At 34.4% G+C, this 18,767-nt stretch overlaps 4 protein-coding genes across 4 annotated transcripts; 3 read left to right on the forward strand and 1 right to left on the reverse strand.

Moving 5' to 3' along the window:
- Positions 1-1,739: 1,739 nt before the first annotated feature.
- On the forward strand, positions 1,740-4,843 carry MONOS_13860 (putative Ubiquitin carboxyl-terminal hydrolase; the record flags this gene model as incomplete). Its single annotated transcript, XM_067866604.1, has 3 exons — positions 1,740-1,905; positions 2,008-2,238; positions 2,289-4,843. 3 exons carry the CDS (start codon positions 1,740-1,742, stop codon positions 4,841-4,843), a joined length of 2,952 nt encoding a protein of 983 aa, XP_067719000.1.
- An 8,019-nt stretch (positions 4,844-12,862) lies between these two features.
- On the forward strand, positions 12,863-13,365 carry MONOS_13859 (uncharacterized protein; the record flags this gene model as incomplete). Its single annotated transcript, XM_067866602.1, has 2 exons — positions 12,863-12,892; positions 12,946-13,365. The coding sequence occupies 2 exons, from the start codon at positions 12,863-12,865 to the stop codon at positions 13,363-13,365; spliced, it is 450 nt and encodes a 149-aa protein (XP_067719001.1).
- Positions 13,366-14,242: 877 nt separating this feature from the next.
- On the reverse strand, positions 14,243-14,623 carry MONOS_13858 (uncharacterized protein; the record flags this gene model as incomplete). Its single annotated transcript, XM_067866601.1, has 1 exon — positions 14,243-14,623. The coding sequence occupies one exon, from the start codon at positions 14,621-14,623 to the stop codon at positions 14,243-14,245; it is 381 nt and encodes a 126-aa protein (XP_067719002.1).
- Positions 14,624-15,650: 1,027 nt separating this feature from the next.
- On the forward strand, positions 15,651-16,096 carry MONOS_13857 (uncharacterized protein; the record flags this gene model as incomplete). Its single annotated transcript, XM_067866600.1, has 2 exons — positions 15,651-15,811; positions 15,970-16,096. The coding sequence occupies 2 exons, from the start codon at positions 15,651-15,653 to the stop codon at positions 16,094-16,096; spliced, it is 288 nt and encodes a 95-aa protein (XP_067719003.1).
- Between the last annotated feature and the right edge of the window lie 2,671 nt (positions 16,097-18,767).

Below are 18,767 nucleotides of genomic sequence, written 5' to 3' on the forward strand. Positions count from 1 at the left end.
TGTTTTCATCAAAAAACCAGAAATTGGAAGAAGAAGAAGAAGAAGAAGAATAGGAAGACGAAGACGAAGAGGAAGAAGAAGAAGTGAAAGAAGACTTTTTATCATTTTCTTTAAGAAGTTTGTTGGTAATTTTGATAATATCGAAAAGAAGAAGAAAGAGAAGGAGAAGATAAAGATTGCGGAAAACAGCAGACGAACGGAATAATGTGAAAAGGTTGCTTTATCGTTGTGCTGAGAGAGCAAGCATATAAGGTGATTGTTTATGAAGGTGAGAGACGAAGAATAGGAAGGCAAAGAGGAAGAGGAAGACGATGAAACAAATTAACAAAATGAACACATTCTGAATTTCGTGGAGAAAAAGAAGACTGAAAGGAAGAGAAGACGACTACGATAAAGACGAAGGAAACGAATATGAAGAAGAGGAAGAAGAAGAATTATACGAGCAAAAAATGGATTTGAAGACATTTTCAGGAGGAGTTGAATGCATTGTTGTGGCGCAATCGGAATAAGTCATATTTGAAAATCTCAGCAAATAGGAAAAAGTGAAATCCTCGTGATGCAAAAGAAGAATATTATATCGCATCAGCGTTGTGGATGAATGAAATGTTGAAGCTTCAAACTGGTGCATGATTGAAATAGTTAAATTTCAAATGACTAAGAAGAATAAGAGCATGAAGACTCAAATTCTATTTGATATTTGACGTCTGTTATAAGCATCAAATGTTCACTATATTGAAATGCGAACAAAATTGTTGTTCTGTCACTGAACACAATGAATCTCCTTATAAAAATTCGATGAAGAAGATGCTGTTTCAGATGCATTTCTGAAAGATGAATTATTATTCTTTCATTTTCACTGATATTCCATCTCGGGCCGACAAATTATTTATGAAAAAAATCGTATTGGTTGCTATTATTGCAGCTTTTTTAATAGAAATAAAATGAGAATATGGTTCAAATACATTAATTGCTTTGCGCTTTGCTCACAAAAATATCCACATGAAAATTAATGCATATTTATTTTTGACACAATAAAATACAAAAAATTATAAATACGTTCCATTTTCCTGAAAATATGTGAAATTAAAAATCTCGATCACAAAAGTGGTCACTAATTTATCTTCGGATTTTGCAACAAACAGACATTAAAAGATGTGGGGAAGCTGTCTGCGTGGAAATCTGAGAAAAAATTAGTGACCACTTTTGTGATCGCCAGTCATTTAGAAAAACACTTTTATTAAGGTTCTCATCAGATTTGATCCGTTGAACGATCGGAACTATTATAAAACTGAAAATTAAAATGACTGGCGATCACAAAAGTGGTCACTAATTTTTTCTCAGATTTCCGCACAAACCGCTTCCCCACATCTTTTAATGTCTGTTTGTTGCAAAATCTTAAGATAAATTAGTGACCACTTTTGTGATCATTATTTAGTAAATGAATAAAATTGAATTTATTTTTTTTTTCTTTATTTGAATTTTTTAATGACAATGATTTAATAACTTTTTCACACATTGACATTGGTTCTTTGGAGTTATTGCTGATGATGAAATTTCGAAATAATTTTTCATTTATTAAAATTATTGAATGAATTTCTGAATAATTGATTTTTTATTTCATTTTTTCTTATCTGTGAAATCAACAAACTTGCATTTGAAATTTTCACTCAAAAATGACGCTTTGTCATTAATGAAATTGCATGTGCTTTTTCCCTTTAAAAATTTAAAAAATCCCAATTATGTCTTTTACGAAACCTCAATCAACTCTTAATTCAAAATGCAAAGTTTTATGGAATGAAATTGAACGCATCGGTGGAGATGACGTTGATTCATTGCTTGTCTATTTGTTTTACACTTACAGGCAATCATCTTCAGTTATAAACAATTTGCTGAAGTCATTGAACGGTTTGATTTTTATTTTTTGAATTTTTATATAGAAAATTTTCTGAATTGTCATCCTTGTCATTTTCTTATTTTTTTGTTTATTATTTATTTTTTTTCTAACAGAATATCACATAAAGCTGCTGGAAGACCTGTCTGTGGTGTACAACAAATCTCCGTTGCACACTCAGACAACAATGCTACAGGCGTTGTGTAGAAACACATCATTATCCGATTTACAAGACTATGGATATGATGTGATAGAAGGCAAATTTATTTACGCGAAACAAACATTAAAGAAAAACCAAGGATTTATCATCCCTCCTGAAAAACCTCATCTTCCGTTTTGCAAAAGTGGTTTGAATTTTCTAATATTTTTTATCAAATAATTTTCTCTGTTTATTTAGGTTTGAATGAACAGGACTGGGAAAAGGGCAACAACTGGATGTTGGCCCATTCCACCGAAGCCTCCACTTCTCTCCAATCAGCAAAGAAAAAGCAGCGAACTGAGCCAGATTACGCTCGATATATCGATGAATCTGCTTGGGATGAAGAAATAATTACTGAAAATTCTGCTTCCAATAAAAAACAATACTCTTCTTCTTCAACATCATTACAACAAAATAAAAAATCAAATGTCGTTTCAGAAAATAATTCTTCATCAACAAATACTTCACTTTCTCAACCTGTTGATACACCAATCAGCACTCCAATAAGGAGAGAAAGGGAGTCAACAAAAAGAAAAACAAACAAATCATGTCATAAGCGTTATTCTTCTCCTTCGCCCATCCCAATTCACAAATTCTTCAAAACAAAAAAATCATCAACTTCTTCTTCTCCACCTCCTCCTCCATCTTCTTCTTATTCTTCTTCCTCTTCTTCCTCTTCCTCTTCTTCTTCCTCTTCTTCCTCTTCCTCTTCTTCTTCCTCTTCTTCCTCTTCTTCCTCTTCTTCCTTAACTCCTCATTCATCCTCATCTTCAATAAAAATAAAAAGAAAAGAGACAATCAATTCTTCTCCAGCAGATGAAGCAATTTCATCTTTTAACAACGAAAATATTTGGGTGAGTGGTCAACTAACGGAATATGTCACTTCACCCACTCTTATTCCTCCTCGCGCATTCCAAAATCTTTTCTCATCTTTCACAAAAGAGAACAACACTTCAGCACAACTACCAAATTCAAAATGCATGTCAAGCGACAATTCAACAAATATTGATTCATTAATTTCTTCTTCATCCAAAGCAACAGCAATTGATTTTAAATCCACACCTAATATTCCATTAAAAACAACAAAAGGGTTAGCAAATCTTGGAAACACATGTTACTTGGCATCTCTTTTTCAGTGTTTTTCTTCAATCACTTCACAAAAGCCAACGATCTTCACAAAATCACATTCAAACAAGACTTTATCTTCTCAAATTTTGAGTATTTGCAGACAAATCCTTAAAGATAAATCAAAAGTGCATGCATGGATCCCATCGTTTGTCAGAAGATGGGAAAAATTTTGTGGATACGGAAGCAAGCAGCAGCAGAATGTGTCAGAAGCATTCGATAATCTTCAAAAACTATTTGAAAAAGACGGATTATTAAAGCATGATAGTTTTAATCCGGTTATAGTTTCACACAGGAAATGCGTCAAATGTCATAAACTCACATCACAAATCGATGAAATCGAAAACAACGTAATCATCAATTCTTCATCTACTCACAATGGTTTATCTTCTCTATTTTCAACTGAAATACTAGATGGAAAAAACAGCGTAAATTGCGATGAGTGCAAAGAAAAATGCTGCGCAGCTCGGTGGGAGGTAATGATTTCATTTCCAGAGGTTCTAACCCTCTCTCATGAATGTGCTGATCTTGCCAGTTCTCCACCTTCTCGAACACTTTTAATCGAGACTGACATACCAGACAAACATTCATTTTGCAAAGGATTTGCAAATGAAAAAGATTCAACATTTCACAAACACAATAAAGAAACATCATTCTATCATTTCATTGGCCAAGTTCTTCACAAACAGTTTGATAACAGTAATGGTCATTACATTGCTGTTGTGGAAAGAAAGAAAGGAATTAGAAAGATGTGGATCACCTGTAACGATGATGATATTAAAGAATTTGATAGTTACAATTGGACAAAGACTTGGAAAGAACTTTGCGCACAGGGTTACACTCCTTCACTTTCATTCTACGTTAAAGAAAACTCACTATCTACACATCCAACTATTCAATTTGGTGGTTCATATGTTTCTTCCTCCTCTTCTCAATCTCCAAATATAAACAACACAAACACAGATTCAACTCCATCGTCATCATTCATCACACCACCTCCTCGAACAACTTCCATTTCACAACTTTCTTCATCAATTACATCTTCATATGGATTGGAAGCACTAAAAGAAATAAGAAAGAAAACGGGCATCTTTTCTCCCAACGAAAAGAGATTAATCTTCAAGCCCAAGACTAAATTATGGAAAGAGTTTACAGAAGAAACAAACATCAAAGTTTCTCTGTCACACTTCTACAAACTAACTACCAACTTCTCGAAAGCGAAAAGGCGTACAGATCTTTGTGGAATGTGCGAGAAACTCAATTATCTGGAAAACAAATTGAAGTCATCGCAAAACAAAAATGGACTTTCTCCTGCAGAATTTCAGACTCTTAAACTTCTTCGTCAACACCGACTTGTTGCTGAAATGCAACGAAAACACTATCAATCAACTGTTGATGATTTGAAAGAGGGAGAAGCAGTCTTTGTCTTCGACTTCAAAGAGAAATGGAAACTCCCTATTAGAAAGAACCAACTTCAACAAGAATTCTTCAACTATCAACAAGTTTCTCAATTCACAATCATCTCACTTCAAAAAAAAATAATCAACCAATTAAAAGAACATTCAACTTCTTCTCCGACTGCCTCTCAAATGATCACAGATTTGTTATTGAGTGTCTGGAATCTGTGATCAAAAGGCACTTCTTCACAGACACTCACGCTTTTAAGTTCATCTGCGATTCGGGTCCTCAAAACCGAAATCGCTTCCTTCTTCACTTCATCCTCTCCAAACAATCAAAACTTTTGAAAAAGAAAAACACTCAACTCAACTTCTTCGCTGAGCACCATGGAAAAAATATCTGTGATAGTGAATTTGGTGCGTTAGTGAATGCAATCGACAACAATCTTTCGACTGAACACATCACCACACTTCATGATTTGATCAACTTCTTCGAAAACAACATGAATAATTCGACATCAGCTTCTTCAACTTCTCAAAAAACATTTTCTCAACATCATCATCAAACTCTTCACCATCTTCAACATCTGTCAATAACTTTGAACATGAGAGGTACTTTGAAGAATATGTGCCGTCTCAACAAATCTCATGGCCGTCATTGTCAGTCCCTCATATGAAGGACTACTTGTATTTTGAGCGCAAGGGCTCATTTGTCTGTGCTTCAGCTGTTGGATATCTTCCTCAACGCTCTCTGGTTGCCCTCGAATCTTCGACAATGAAAGAAAAAATCCAAAGATCAAGAAAGTCATTTCACTCTGATATCACATCATCTAACTCTTCTCTTCTTTCTCAATCTTCTCAAGATCTTTTTTCAAGGAGATTTGAGCTTCTTCTTGACTCTTCTTCTATTAATGAATCTCAACATTGTTCTTTTGGTGTCCCCTATTAAGAAACTAGTTGTTGTGTATGCTTAGCTGGCACTCTATCGGAAGGGTGCTGGACATGACTGTTCGTATTAGATATTGCAGCCTTCGGGCTGCTTTATCCGGACCTGGATACGACGAACAGCCTCCCAGGTGCACAATAGTTAGAATCCGATTGTTTTCTTGTGCTTTTTGTCCCTATATTGTCCCTGTAATTAAATATGTCATTGTCCCTATTATTATTGTATTTATCGAGATTCATTAATAGAGAGAGTTGTGAGGGAATTCATTGATCTTTGGGAAAGGTTTTTGGAAGGGAGAGTTGTTGAGAGTGCGACGTGATGTTTCATCATTGTATCTGTTTTTTTTCTTTGTCGGATTTGATCTTTTTGAGTCAAAGTTAGAGAAATATCAGAAAGTGTAGAGTGGATAAAAAACAGATGGAAATTAGACAAGTTAGTTTTTGAACTTTTTATATAAGAATTCTTTTTTGTTTGGAATTGTCTTTGATACCATGAATTTGTTGAAATAGAACTGTTTTTTCTCATATCTTTTATTGTTCAAAATTGTTGATATTAAGTTGATATTTGGTGATTGCTTAATGATTATATGATTGAATTATGTTTTATTGAAAGTTGATGAATCTGATTCGAAATTTTCTGACTGTTTTCAATTTTATTTATGATTTATATCATGAAGAACTTTTTGTTTTTTAATGTCATTTTGATAGGTGAACGATTGTTATTATTAAACGTATTTTTTATTCATTTCACAAAGTTCATTTTTCCACAATTTTGCAAAAAATAAAATCTGAACATATCAAACAAAATGGAAAAAAAATTGACTGTAAATATAATTGAAAATATATATATATATATATATATATATATTAACCCTGGGTGACGTGAGGGAAAAAATACTCCACGTCCGTCACCAGTTTTCCACTTGCAAAAAAAAAAAAAAAAAGGAGAGAGAGAGAGAAGGTTTATATTTTAATATATATATAATTCTTTATTTCATCATTCAGCCAAAATCTCATGAATTTTTTTATTGAAAGAAATCTTTTGAATAATGAAACCCATAATAATATGATAAGGTTTTGATCCATGCTTTGATTATCATCTTGTGAGAAATACATATGTCTAACATAACGGTGTAATGTTTCTTTTTCGTGGTTTTGTCTTATTATTATTTCATCTCAATTGATTGAATCCAAACAAATGTTTATTCAATACTTATGTGAAAATAGCCCAACTGTCTGAAAGCAATTGCATTGTTAACAATCAGACCAAGAATAAACCTGAAAAGTTAACAGGTGTGCAATGTACTTGTGTTTGAACACTGATGAGTGGATTTCTTTCTTTGTTTTTTGTTTTTCGAAGTATTATTTTCTAAGCTGTTGCGTTGTTTAAACAATGGGAAAAAAAACATGCAGATAATCATTGAAATGAATGAAGTTATGTGGGAAATGGAACGAAAAGAATTTGAATCCGTTTTTGCCGCAGAGATGCTCGATAAAATGGATGAAATGATTGGCGAAGGGAAACTCTCGACAGGGAATTCTATTGTGTTATTAAAAAATATGCAGCGTTGCTAAGCAATGAAGTGCCTGAATATCTAAAGTTTTGAAAATTCTTCGTTAAACGAAAGATTTTGAAGAAAGATTTTTGAAGAAAAAAAGAAGAAAGTTAAGAACGAAAAGCTTTTGGTTGAACTTTGCGAATGCCAGTTACTCTTATCTGCTTCTTTCCACCAAAACTGAAACAAATTTGTGTGCCTTGCCTTCTGAAAGTTGCGTTGAAGAAAAAGGAATCCAAGGAAACCCAAAAAGAAATGGAAATATCTTTGCTAGCACTGAGCAATATTGTATTAAGTGTATGCTTATTTCTATTTCATTTTTGAAGTTATTGATTTTTTCCGATTTTTATTAGGAAGTGCCAAAAGAGCAATATCTGAATGAAATTAAAGAGCTGATCAAAAATCATCAGAAATATCTCAACCTCACTCAACTTGTGTATCAATCAGCTTGGGAGTTTTAAATTGATTGATTTTTCAAAGATAGAAATTTGGAAGATGCGATTGAAAATGAACTCCATTTTGCGAGAGAGGCAACAAGAGGGCTGGAAGAATTGGTTGCATGCATTGATTGGAAGAGAGAGAAAGAAGAAGAAATAGGAGCAAAAACTAAAGAAGTGGAAATAATTGTGAGATGGCTTGAAGTGATTATGTCTTTTTTTATTTGAAACTGAATTTCGAAACGAAGAATATTTTAGACTAATCAGCAGCAATGTTTGGGTGTTAAGAAAATCAAAAGCTATTTTTTTTGTGGAATTTGCAGGAAACGCATTTGGTACATAAGAGCAGAAGTGTATTATAGAGCCATTAAGATTGACAACTTGTTGAAAGAATGAGCTGTTGAAGCTGTTTTGGATGAAATTCAACAATCAGCATTAATAGGCAAAAGCGCAAATTATTGTTTGAAATTCTTTCTGAATATTACAAGTCGATTGAAAGAAGATAAGAATGATGAAATAAATGATGTGAAAAGATAATCAATAAAAAGAAGACATTTGAAAAGATTGATAAAAAGAAATATGAAGATGAATTCGTTTGCTTTCAAGAAATATTTTATTTTTTTCACAGAAAGAATTGTATTGTTTTTGATTGCAATTAAGTATTTCTTCATGAAAAAAAAAGATTGACGAAATGAGAAACAATTCATTTTGAAACCTAACCTTTTTGTTTGTTTGTTTGTTTTTTTTATCATTTCACAAAATAGAAAATATTTATTTTATGTTTTGATAATTGCTATTTTTTATTGTTTCAAATAAATAGAGCGAAATGATAACAACATAACAAAGAAAAAACAAAACAACATGTTTTTTTAAACTTTCTCATTTTCTTTGACTCTTCAAAGACAATTTTCCTCAAAAAATTGTTGCATTTGCCTTCATTGATTTGTTTGTTTTTGAATTATTTCTTTTGCAACTCATATTATTTATATGCCTTTTCTCTTCTTCGATTGCAATTTCAATGCATCCAGACAGAAAGCCTGCAACCGCTTTGCCCACTATCAAAAATCATTTTTTGACTTTATGAAAGCTAATATGATTCTTTTCGTTGTCTTATTTATAAAAAGAACCTATTTTCATATGTAATGTTTGTGATAGTTCTGTATGAGAGCAAAAAACGAAGAAAGATGACATTTAATAAAAATTAGTTTTGTTTTGTCCCAATGATGATCGTCATATCGTGTGTGGAGAACAGTTTAATGAGTTAATCAAATAATGAACAATTCAGCGACTTAAGCATCAAATTCGCTTCTTCAAAGCAAATATTTGGAAAATGTTCTATCATAGAAAATTCTCCTCCTTGATTTTTGGTTTAAATTCTGATCATTTGTGAAAATATGAGAATAAATAAAAATTACATGAATTGTAATGGTTGTGACAATTAGAAAAAATAAAAAACTCTCATTTTCAAATCTTGACAAGTTTGTTCAATTCTTATGCTCCTTTTAATGTCTTTTTCGTATAAATGACTGGAATTGACTTTTGACGTCACTGACTTCAGTGACGTGCCAAAAATCCGATCACCGCTTACACGTCAGTAAAAAATTCATAATGGAAAATTTGATTTTCAATATTTACAAAAAAATTATTTTGGAAAATATTCATTTTTTTTGAAACAATAAAACAATAATGTTGGTTTTGCTTTGTGACGTGGAAATTTTTGTCACGTCCGTCAAAAATCGAAAACTTCACGTCAGAAGTCAGTACGTCACCCAGGGTTAATATATATATATATATATATATATATATATATATATATATATATTACAAAATTAAATACAAAAACCAACAAAAAATTAACATTTCATAAAAATATGTCTATTAGAGAATCTCGATCACAAAAGTGGTCACTAATTTATCTTAAGATTTTGCAACAAACAGACATTAAAAGATGTGGGGAAGCGGTTTGTGCGGAAATCTGAGAAAAAATTAGTGACCACTTTTGTGATCGCCAGTCATTTTAATTTTCAGTTTTATAATAGTTCCGATCGTTCAACGGATCAAATCTGATGAGAACCTTAATAAAAGTGTTTTTCTAAATGACTGGCGATCACAAAAGTGGTCACTAATTTTTTCTCAGATTTCCACGCAGACAGCTTCCCCACATCTTTTAATGTCTGTTTGTTGCAAAATCCGAAGATAAATTAGTGACCACTTTTGTGATCGAGATTTTTAATTTCACATATTTTCAGGAAAATGGAACGTATTTATAATTTTTTGTATTTTATTGTGTCAAAAATAAATATGCATTAATTTTCATGTGGATATTTTTGTGAGCAAAGCGCAAAGCAATTAATGTATTTGAACCATATTCTCATTTTATTTCTATTAAAAAAGCTGCAATAATAGCAACCAATACGATTTTTTTCATAAATAATTTGTCGGCCCGAGATGGAATATCAGTGAAAATGAAAGAATAATAATTCATCTTTCAGAAGTATGTCTGTAAGTGATTCTATTTTAATGAGTATTTCTTTGACTTTATTTTTTGTTTCATCATGGTTAATTGGTTTTTTCTACATTATTAATAATTCAATCTAACTTTTTTTTGATTCTCTATTTTGACTTATTATTTCTTTGAATATACTCTGAACTTATCTTCATTGATTTTTAGAATTTATTTATAAATTTATTCATCTGACTTTTGGATTTTTTTTTTCATGTTTATCGTATAATGATAGCTATTTATCGTGACACAACGTGCATTGAAGATGGAGAAAAAAAGATGAAAGCAAATTAACTAAATAATGAAGAAATGAATTTCTTTTTTAATTGAAAAAGATTTTTGAAGAATTAACAGTTCACTTGAAATGAAGTTTAATTTTTGTTGGATGAAGATGAAGAAAGAGAACATGACGATAGAGTTCAGAAGAATCAGAAGGAAATATATTTTCTGAATGAAATCATAGCAAAGAGAAAAGAAACAGGAGCAAAACCATTTGAAAATTGATTCGTACTAGCTAATTAGCATATTCAAAAGGTGAATGAATAAAAAATCAACTTCTTCGTTGGAAGCACTACTGTAAATGGCAGAGGAAATGATGTGTTCTTCAGTGGAAGCAGCATAACCCAATCACCATTTGAGAATTGTGGTTCAACAACTCAAACTAAAAGAGTGTGGAATGCCGGAACTGCTGACAATGAAACTTTCAATGGCTGGCTCCACCTCGTTGCCCAGAACAAAATCGTTGCCAGCAATGGAACTGATGTCGATGCCTGTGGCAGACCCCAACAGACCCCATGTGCCACCATCGAGTATGCCCTCACCGGCTTCATTTCCCTCCTCCAAGACGCCTCTCTCACACTCCTCGCCTCAACATTTGTTCCCACTCAAACACTCACTTTCAGCGCTGTTGACACTAAAATCACCGGAAACGGCACAGATGCCACCACCATCGCCTCCAGTAGCATTCATTAACCAAATTCTTCTTCTTCTTCTTCTTTTTCATCATCATCTTCTTCTTCTGCTGCTGCTAATTCTTTTTCTCAAAATTCTTTTTCCTTTCCCCTCTCGTCCTTCCAATCATCTCATTCGTCTTCCCTTTCTCGCCTATTCCCTTTTCGGTAGCATGTTTTCAACATCAGAGGAATGTGCGAACATTGCTTCATTTTTTTGCTTGAATGAAGTTCAGTCGCACGACTTCAATGCTTTCATCATCATCTCAAACTTCTCCCCATATATCGAAAGATTGTTCCATTACACATTCCTCCTCTTCATCGTTTTCTTCCTCATATTAATCATAAGCCGCTTCTCCAAATAACACATCCACTAAATTATCTTCCTTATCTCCATCTTCGTTATCATGATTTTCGTTTTTTTTTCCTCCTCTTCTTCTGCTTCTGCTGCTTCTTCTGTTTCCACTTCGTTGAATGTTGGATTTCCAGCAACCTCTATCCCGATTTCAAGTACTCAGACGAAGAATTCTTCATCCTCTTCTTCGTCTGTTTCACTGCTGAGTGTTCCAACTACCGCACTCGGCAGATCACTCAAAAAATGCAACAGGTTAAAAGCGCTTGCTGCCTTCAAACGGACGATCTGTAAAAAAAAAGCACATGCAGAATCAAGGATAGCTCCACCAGAATTTAAATCAGAAATGCTGGGACTGACAAACAAGATGGGTGGAAGCAGCAATAATAACAGCAATAACAATAATAACAGCAAGAAGAAGAAGCTATTACGTGTGGGGATGGAGCAAGTGCCGCTGAATATTCCACACTGAAGGCCGCCGAAGATGAAGAGGAAGCGGATGATTACTGCGATGGGGTTGAATCAGCAGGGGAAGAAGAGTGAAGGATGTGCAAATGCAAATGCAACAGCGCAGAATACGAGGCGTTTGGAATCAACTGTTGTAACATTGGCGAGTAAGAGGATAGTTTTGAAACAAAGAGAAAGTGAAAGAAGAGGATGAAAAAAAGGAGAAAGGAAAAAGGAAAAAGATAAGAAAAGAATTATTTCTGTGTTTGACGAGCTTCCTCCAGATGAATTGGAGTTTTGAAGGCAAAAAGGTGAAAAGCGGAGAAAGAAAGCGAGCGTGAAAGGGAAAGGAAAAGCAAAAGAAAAAGCATTCCGATCAAAGACAAGTCCGACGTTGAATATATATGATGTGCTGAGTGAGCTGCTTTCGAGAGAGCTGGAGCTGCTTCGTGTGGCAGAAGGCAGCATCACATTTGACTCTTCTGAATCTGACACTCGTGAGACAAGTGGAAGAAGCAGAAGTGACACCGATAAGAATGAATATGGCGAGGAAGTGGATGAGGAGGAGGAGGAGGAAGAAGAAGAAGACGTGGAGTTAGACAGGATTCTCAGTGCAAAGATATTTTTGACAAGAACACGGTCCATTCGGCAGACACTGGAAAAGAGCAGATCTGTTTTTGAATATGACACCTCGAACACATGCAACTCGGCAAAAATGAGAGAAAACAGCTGAGTTGAAGCAACATTTAATGCAGCTGAGATGAAAGAGAGGCAGAAGAAGGAGGCACTTACGAAGATGAAGAAGAACATACTGAAGCTGACACATGGAAGTATTATTTTTCTAATCAAGCCAGCCGACCTTCTGCCACCTGCAAATCTCGTTCAGGAAGAGGGATGCAAGGCAAAGACGCTCAAAAGAAAGATCTGGCCGAGAGGGAGGGGGAAGAACATGTACTATTTGTTCGAGATGAAGAGAGGAAAGCGTGAGTGAACGGAGAAGGTGCAGTAGACACTGATGAAGCAGAAGAATACAATGAAGATAACGACAATTACGATAGCGATGATAGTTACGTTAGCGGTGGTGAAGACAGTTTGGATATAACACGATCTGCTGATACATCAAATGCCGATGAAACATAAAAGACAACAGAAAGAGAAGAAGACTTAACTTCACGCCCTGCCCTGCGCTTCACTCCCAAGCAGCCAAAGACGCTTTCATCGGCATCCCAAAACAGCAATCAGAAAAATTCGTATGTTTCTTTCACGCCCACCTCATCCATCTCCAGCGGAGAGCTCAGTTCGACCCCTCTGCGGTTTACCTTTCATTCAGCCGAGTCCACAAAGGAAAATGGAGAGAAAGAAGAAGACGAGAACACAATTGGCTCAGACGTCTACAGAGAAGCCCGGCATAACTCGCGCAAGAGGAACAGCAACGACAGTTTTACTGCTGTTTCTGTGTCACGAAGGCATCTTGCCTTGTCTTCCATCAGAGCAGCACTCGGCAGAGAATTGCAGGCACATCTCAGAGCAGCTGCGAGAAACAGGTTTGCGACGGCTTCTTAATGAGAGAGTTTGTCCAGCCAGACAGGCATGCCAATGCAAATGGAGAAGATGGAGGAGGATGAGTGGATGACTTAGGAAATCCTTCTGTGTTTTGGAGGAAGTGCAGACAGAATACAGGGCTGAAGAAGCTGTTTGTGCGATCGATGCAGCAGATGGGGCAGAATGAAGGTGCTGCTTTGTTTCATTTTCTTTGAGAGGCTTTGTTTCATCTTTTCAACTAACTTGGATCGCCGCAGCTTCTGAAGCCCACTACGATTCCATCATCTCATGCCGGGGCAACAGGGGGAATATTGGCGAATGATGCGAACTTGTTTCTGAATCTGCTGTGAGGCACGAGGCTGTTCAGCTTGGGAGGAGAAGATGCTGTGAGAAATGCACAACCGGTGGAGAACATGAGAAATGAGATGAATGTGTGGAGATGAGAAGGAAGGACAGCTGTTGAAGGAGGGGACGCGGTAAAAGGCACAGTTGAGCTGTTCTGAGAAGAGAGGGGAATCTTCAGCACTATTCCTGATGTGCAGAACAAGATCAATAGAAAGAATGATGAAAATAATTTCTCTTTGTATGCAGTGGAAAGAGAGTCATATGCAATCAATGCGAATATTCTGCTTGACCCGCTTTTGTTTGCTTCGTCTGTCTTTTTCGAAGACCAACAACTTCTGCTGTCTGCCTCAGAAAATACAATTTTAGTTCCTTTTCAAAGAACAGCATATGTCCCATCCATCGGAGAAACTCTGCTCGAACTGACAAATCCATCTTTTCAGGTTGTTCCGCTGTGCATTGAGTATCCATAGAAAGGAGAGCAGCATTCGATTCTGCCTTCTTCTCTCAAGTTTTCATGGGTGCCTCTTGTCAACATGTGCCCTCTCCCGCTTTCTCATTTGCTCACTTCAATCGTTTGCACTCTGCCTTCAAAGCTGCTTTCAGCATCTTTCACTTCATCTTCCGTGTTCTCCATCCCTTCTTTATTCGCCTCCTTCGTCGCTTCTATTTCCATTTCTCGGTCCATGTCATCCTTCAGCACAACACCTTCCATCATCTCATTCTCCACGCAGCCCCTCGGACCTTCTGCCGCGTAGTCCAATCGCCTGCTGCTTTGTCTGCTGGCAACGCGCGCTGCACTCAATGCTATTGTCACCGCCACTCTCATGCTGATGGTGAAGAAGGACTTGTTCCACAGAATATCAGCCATATTCGAGACACACAATGACCAGAAACCTTCTTCTTCTCCTTCGATGTTCATTTCTGCCTCTCCCATCCAGCGATTGGAGGTTGTTGGCGCTGCATTCGCACAAGCCACACCTTCCGCTTTTGCTTCTGTCCAGCAAACATCTGAGTCTCAGTCAACTTCATTGGCATCGAATATAACAACAGATGCACTATACCTGAGTGGATCTTCAAATTCTGCTGCTGATGAAGCTAATACAACTTCTGTTGGCATGCGATAAATGCATAAGGAACAGCAAGTGGAAGAAGAGGAGAACTTCCCTATCAGATAAAGAAAGACTAATTCTCAGCAATTCTTCCACATCAGCTTCAGACAAGCGTAACCTCCTCTCAGTTACCTCTCTCTTCTCTTTCGCAATCTCCCTCTCCTTTTCCCTCTTCTCCGTCATTCACATCAAAAAATTCTCCATCCTTAGTTTTCCTCCCTTTTCCTTCGACTCATTCTCTCCCACTTCAGAGTCGTGAACGGGTATTTTTTTCTTTTTCTTTTCTCCCCCATCTGGAGCAATTCCTGAGAATTCTACGACGCGAAGTCTATTTTTTCAAAATTCTTTCTTTTTTTCAAAGGATATTCTTTCATCTTCACCTGCAACTGTCCTCCTTGCTCTGCTTTTGTTACAGCTACCATCTGATTCATCATCGTAGTCATCATCATCTTCTTCTTCTTCTGATCGTATTTCTTCATTTTTTGCATCTTCATAAGTGATAATAGCAGAAATAAAAAAGAATGGAATTTATGAAGAAAAGAAACTAGTTGAATATGAGAAGATGATTGTTTAGTGAATGAAGAGGATGAAGATAAAGAGAAAGATAAATTTATTAAAAACAGAATATTATGAATGGAATTTGGATTTAAAAAATTGAAGAGATTTTAAAAGAAAAAAGGATAATATGGAAAAGGAGAGAAGTTGGAAGAGAAGACTTCAACGAGCAGTAAAAGAACGCTAAAACGAAGAAATAATCAATTGTTATTTATCTGAATCATTCCGTCTGCTGCTTCTTTTTCATGGGTGTCCTTAAGCACAGCAACAAACAGCAGGGAAGGGATGTAAGATGTAATGCTTCGGAGAGCTAATCGATGGATGGGAAGCCACTTGGAAAGTACCAGAGAGTGCGCAGTCGCTTTGTCAAAGCGAGGCAATGTTAATCTCACAGAAGTCAGAGCTGATGATGATGCTGCAGGCAAAGGTGACATTCGGGACAGGCTGATCTGTTGCAGGTGAACAAGCAGCTGTCGATATGTACACAGTTGTTCGCCTCTGAACTGGTCGAAAGAAATGGTAGTGAAGAAGGAGAACATCATGCTGAAGAAGCTTATTGACTTATTTAAAACAGAAAGATGAAAATAACACGCTGAATCATTCAGTGGATAAATAGTGGTGATGAGATGTTCAACAAAGAAGCTGATGCTATTATTGAAAAACCAGCAGAGGCTAGGCAGGACGTAGGGTGGAGAGGTTGGCGCGGGAGAGGAAGAGGGAGGAAGCGTGAACAGCACGAATAGCAGGGCAGGTGAGGTGGAGGGAATGGACAGATATGCTGGAGAGGCGAAGGGTAACTTTGCAAGCACAAATGAGCATTGAGCTGAAGTGGATAGGATGTTTTGGAGAGGAAAAGAGGGAGGAGGACACAGCGAGGGATCCATCGAGGAGGGAGAAGAGGGAAGAGTGAGCAGATGCGAATGAGGAGTGAAGGAGAAGTAGCAGTGGGTGGGGATGCAGGTGTTGAGAAAGGTGACAACAGCAGAGCATCTGAGGAGGAAGACAGAGATAGAGAAAGATGAAAAAGTGCAAGTGAAGATTTTCGTTTAATGGAAGCATTTTTTTGCGCAAAAAATGAAAATTCACAAATTGCATTGTTCAATTTTTTTAATAGTGATTTTTTTTATTATCATCTTTCACTTCTTTTGATGAATAAATCTACAAAAGTTCTTTTTTGTATTATTTGTTTTAAAATCGAAATAAACTACAAACTGTGAATTTCTTGTGAAATATCCTGCATAACTATCATATTTTTGTTTTTGTGTTTTCGATAATTGTTTTTTTCAACATATTTATTTGGATCTTCAAAATCTATTTTGAAATTTCTTTTCAATAACATTATTTGACATTCTTCATTTAAGAAATTGATTTATTGAGTATTGAAACAATCATTATCATGCTTTTCAAACAAGATAACTTATGTTTTATAATGTTTATTGAATTTTCGAGTTTTTTTTTGAAATTATTTTTATTTTAAGATATTTGTAATAAAATAAATTGGAAACAAATTAAAAACAACAAATAATTAATAATGATAATATATTAAACTAAATTTTTATAAAAATATAAATAAAAATTTTCTAATAAACCCCACCCTTAATGAAAAATTATTATGATCAAACTTCGTTATTTTTTATGATTTCAAAAAAAAAAACCCGTGTAACAAAAATTTCATATTTCAATATAATTTTTGTTTCCACGAACGAAACTTATTTAAAACGGAAATTATAACATTGTCGTTATTTTGTTTTCATAACATGGAAATACAGCGATTAGGAACAGAAATTTGATCGAAATATAAATTTCTTATTTTATTAGGAAATAAAACAAAAGGAACTTTTTAAAAAAATATAGACATGTCATAAACAATTTGTGTCCCCTATATCAACTTATTTTTATCAAAATCTCATTGAAAAAAAAATATGATTATCGCTCGAATTGAAGTGTGATTTCAAAAAGGATTTGCTTCTTTAAAAATTCAAAAATTTTGAAAATGAGTCAATTTTTATTTCAAAAAATTGGGGGAAAAGTCAGTTATAAAAAATCAAAAGAAAATAAAATAGTTCATCTTTATGACATTTCTGAACACTCAGAATAAGCCTCTGTAACAGACCGATATTTCTAAAGCCTCTCTACAAGTCGACCGGATTAACTGTTTAATTTTTCATCAATTTTTGATGATAAAAAGAAAAAATTAAAATTAAAATTTTTTGTTTTTCATAATTATTAAAGAGTTAATATTTTATTATCTAGAAAAAAAATTTCCCAAAAATAATTTAAGAAATTATATTCATGCGCACTAGACAGATCTTTGACAAGATCTGTCTTCGACAAAAATCAGTCGTTTGACAAAAATCAGTCGAGTTTTTAAAAAAAGTGAAAATGATGACTTTTTCTTGATTAATTGTCAGTCTTTCCAATATCAAGTCGTAAGAAAACAGTAATATTTTGTTTTCTCTTCATGTTATTTTGAAGTTTGTGTGTTTTTCTTTAAATTGTTGCAGAAGATATGGGTGATTATTTTTGAAATAATTATTTTTCATTGTTTTTTTTCGGATGCATGAGAATTACGAAACAACATATTTAATCAATAAAAACCAAGATGTTAAAACAAAAATCTGTATTTTTTCTAAATATTTGCAAAAATAAAAAGTGCTTGTAATTTTCAATAATAATTATTGATCGCATAATAAATAATACTTTTTATTTAGTAAAATGATTTTTTATTGATGTTTTTTTCAGCAAGGAGATACTATTTTCAAAGGAGTCATCTCTATCAGAGCACATTGAATTTATATTTTTGAGGTAACTGTTTAGGAAACAGTCTAAGCAATTTTGTCTAACTTTTCGAAGAATTACATTTCAGAATGGTTTTCAAATGTTTTTGCTTCTTTTAAGCAATTTCAATATATAACGAACAAATATGAATTGAAAGATATCTCTTTCTATTTTTTTGTTGTTCAAAAATTGTTATTTATCGAAGTTTCGAGAAATAGTAACAAAAACACATGCATGAACACAAACAGCTTTTTTCATATTAATTTATTTGAAAACAATGAATACAACTTAACGAGTTTTTAACTAAATTTAATAAAATTTGAGTTTAGAAAAAGTGAGCAAGGAATTGATAGTTATAATTAGAATTGACAAAAATTTAACTTCAAAAGCAATTTCTTTTGTTAAAGATTTATTGTAAATTCGTCGTTTCAAAAATAATATTGTTTTATGGAAAGATAAAAAGAGTGACAGAAATTTAAAGAAAGAAAAAGAATTTGTTTTATATGTTCAAGTTAAATATTTAACTTGCATATGTTGTCCTTTAACAAATCTCACGCTCATTAACACCTATTTATGAATAAGCTTCCTCAGCGTGATCCCCCTTTTTGATTGCGCATTCTTTATCACTAGAAAGTA

The sequence above is a fragment of the Monocercomonoides exilis genome (genome assembly GCF_001643675.1).
Source record: "Monocercomonoides exilis strain PA203 chromosome Unknown scaffold67-269241, whole genome shotgun sequence".
Lineage (NCBI taxonomy): Eukaryota > Preaxostyla > Oxymonadida > Polymastigidae > Monocercomonoides > Monocercomonoides exilis.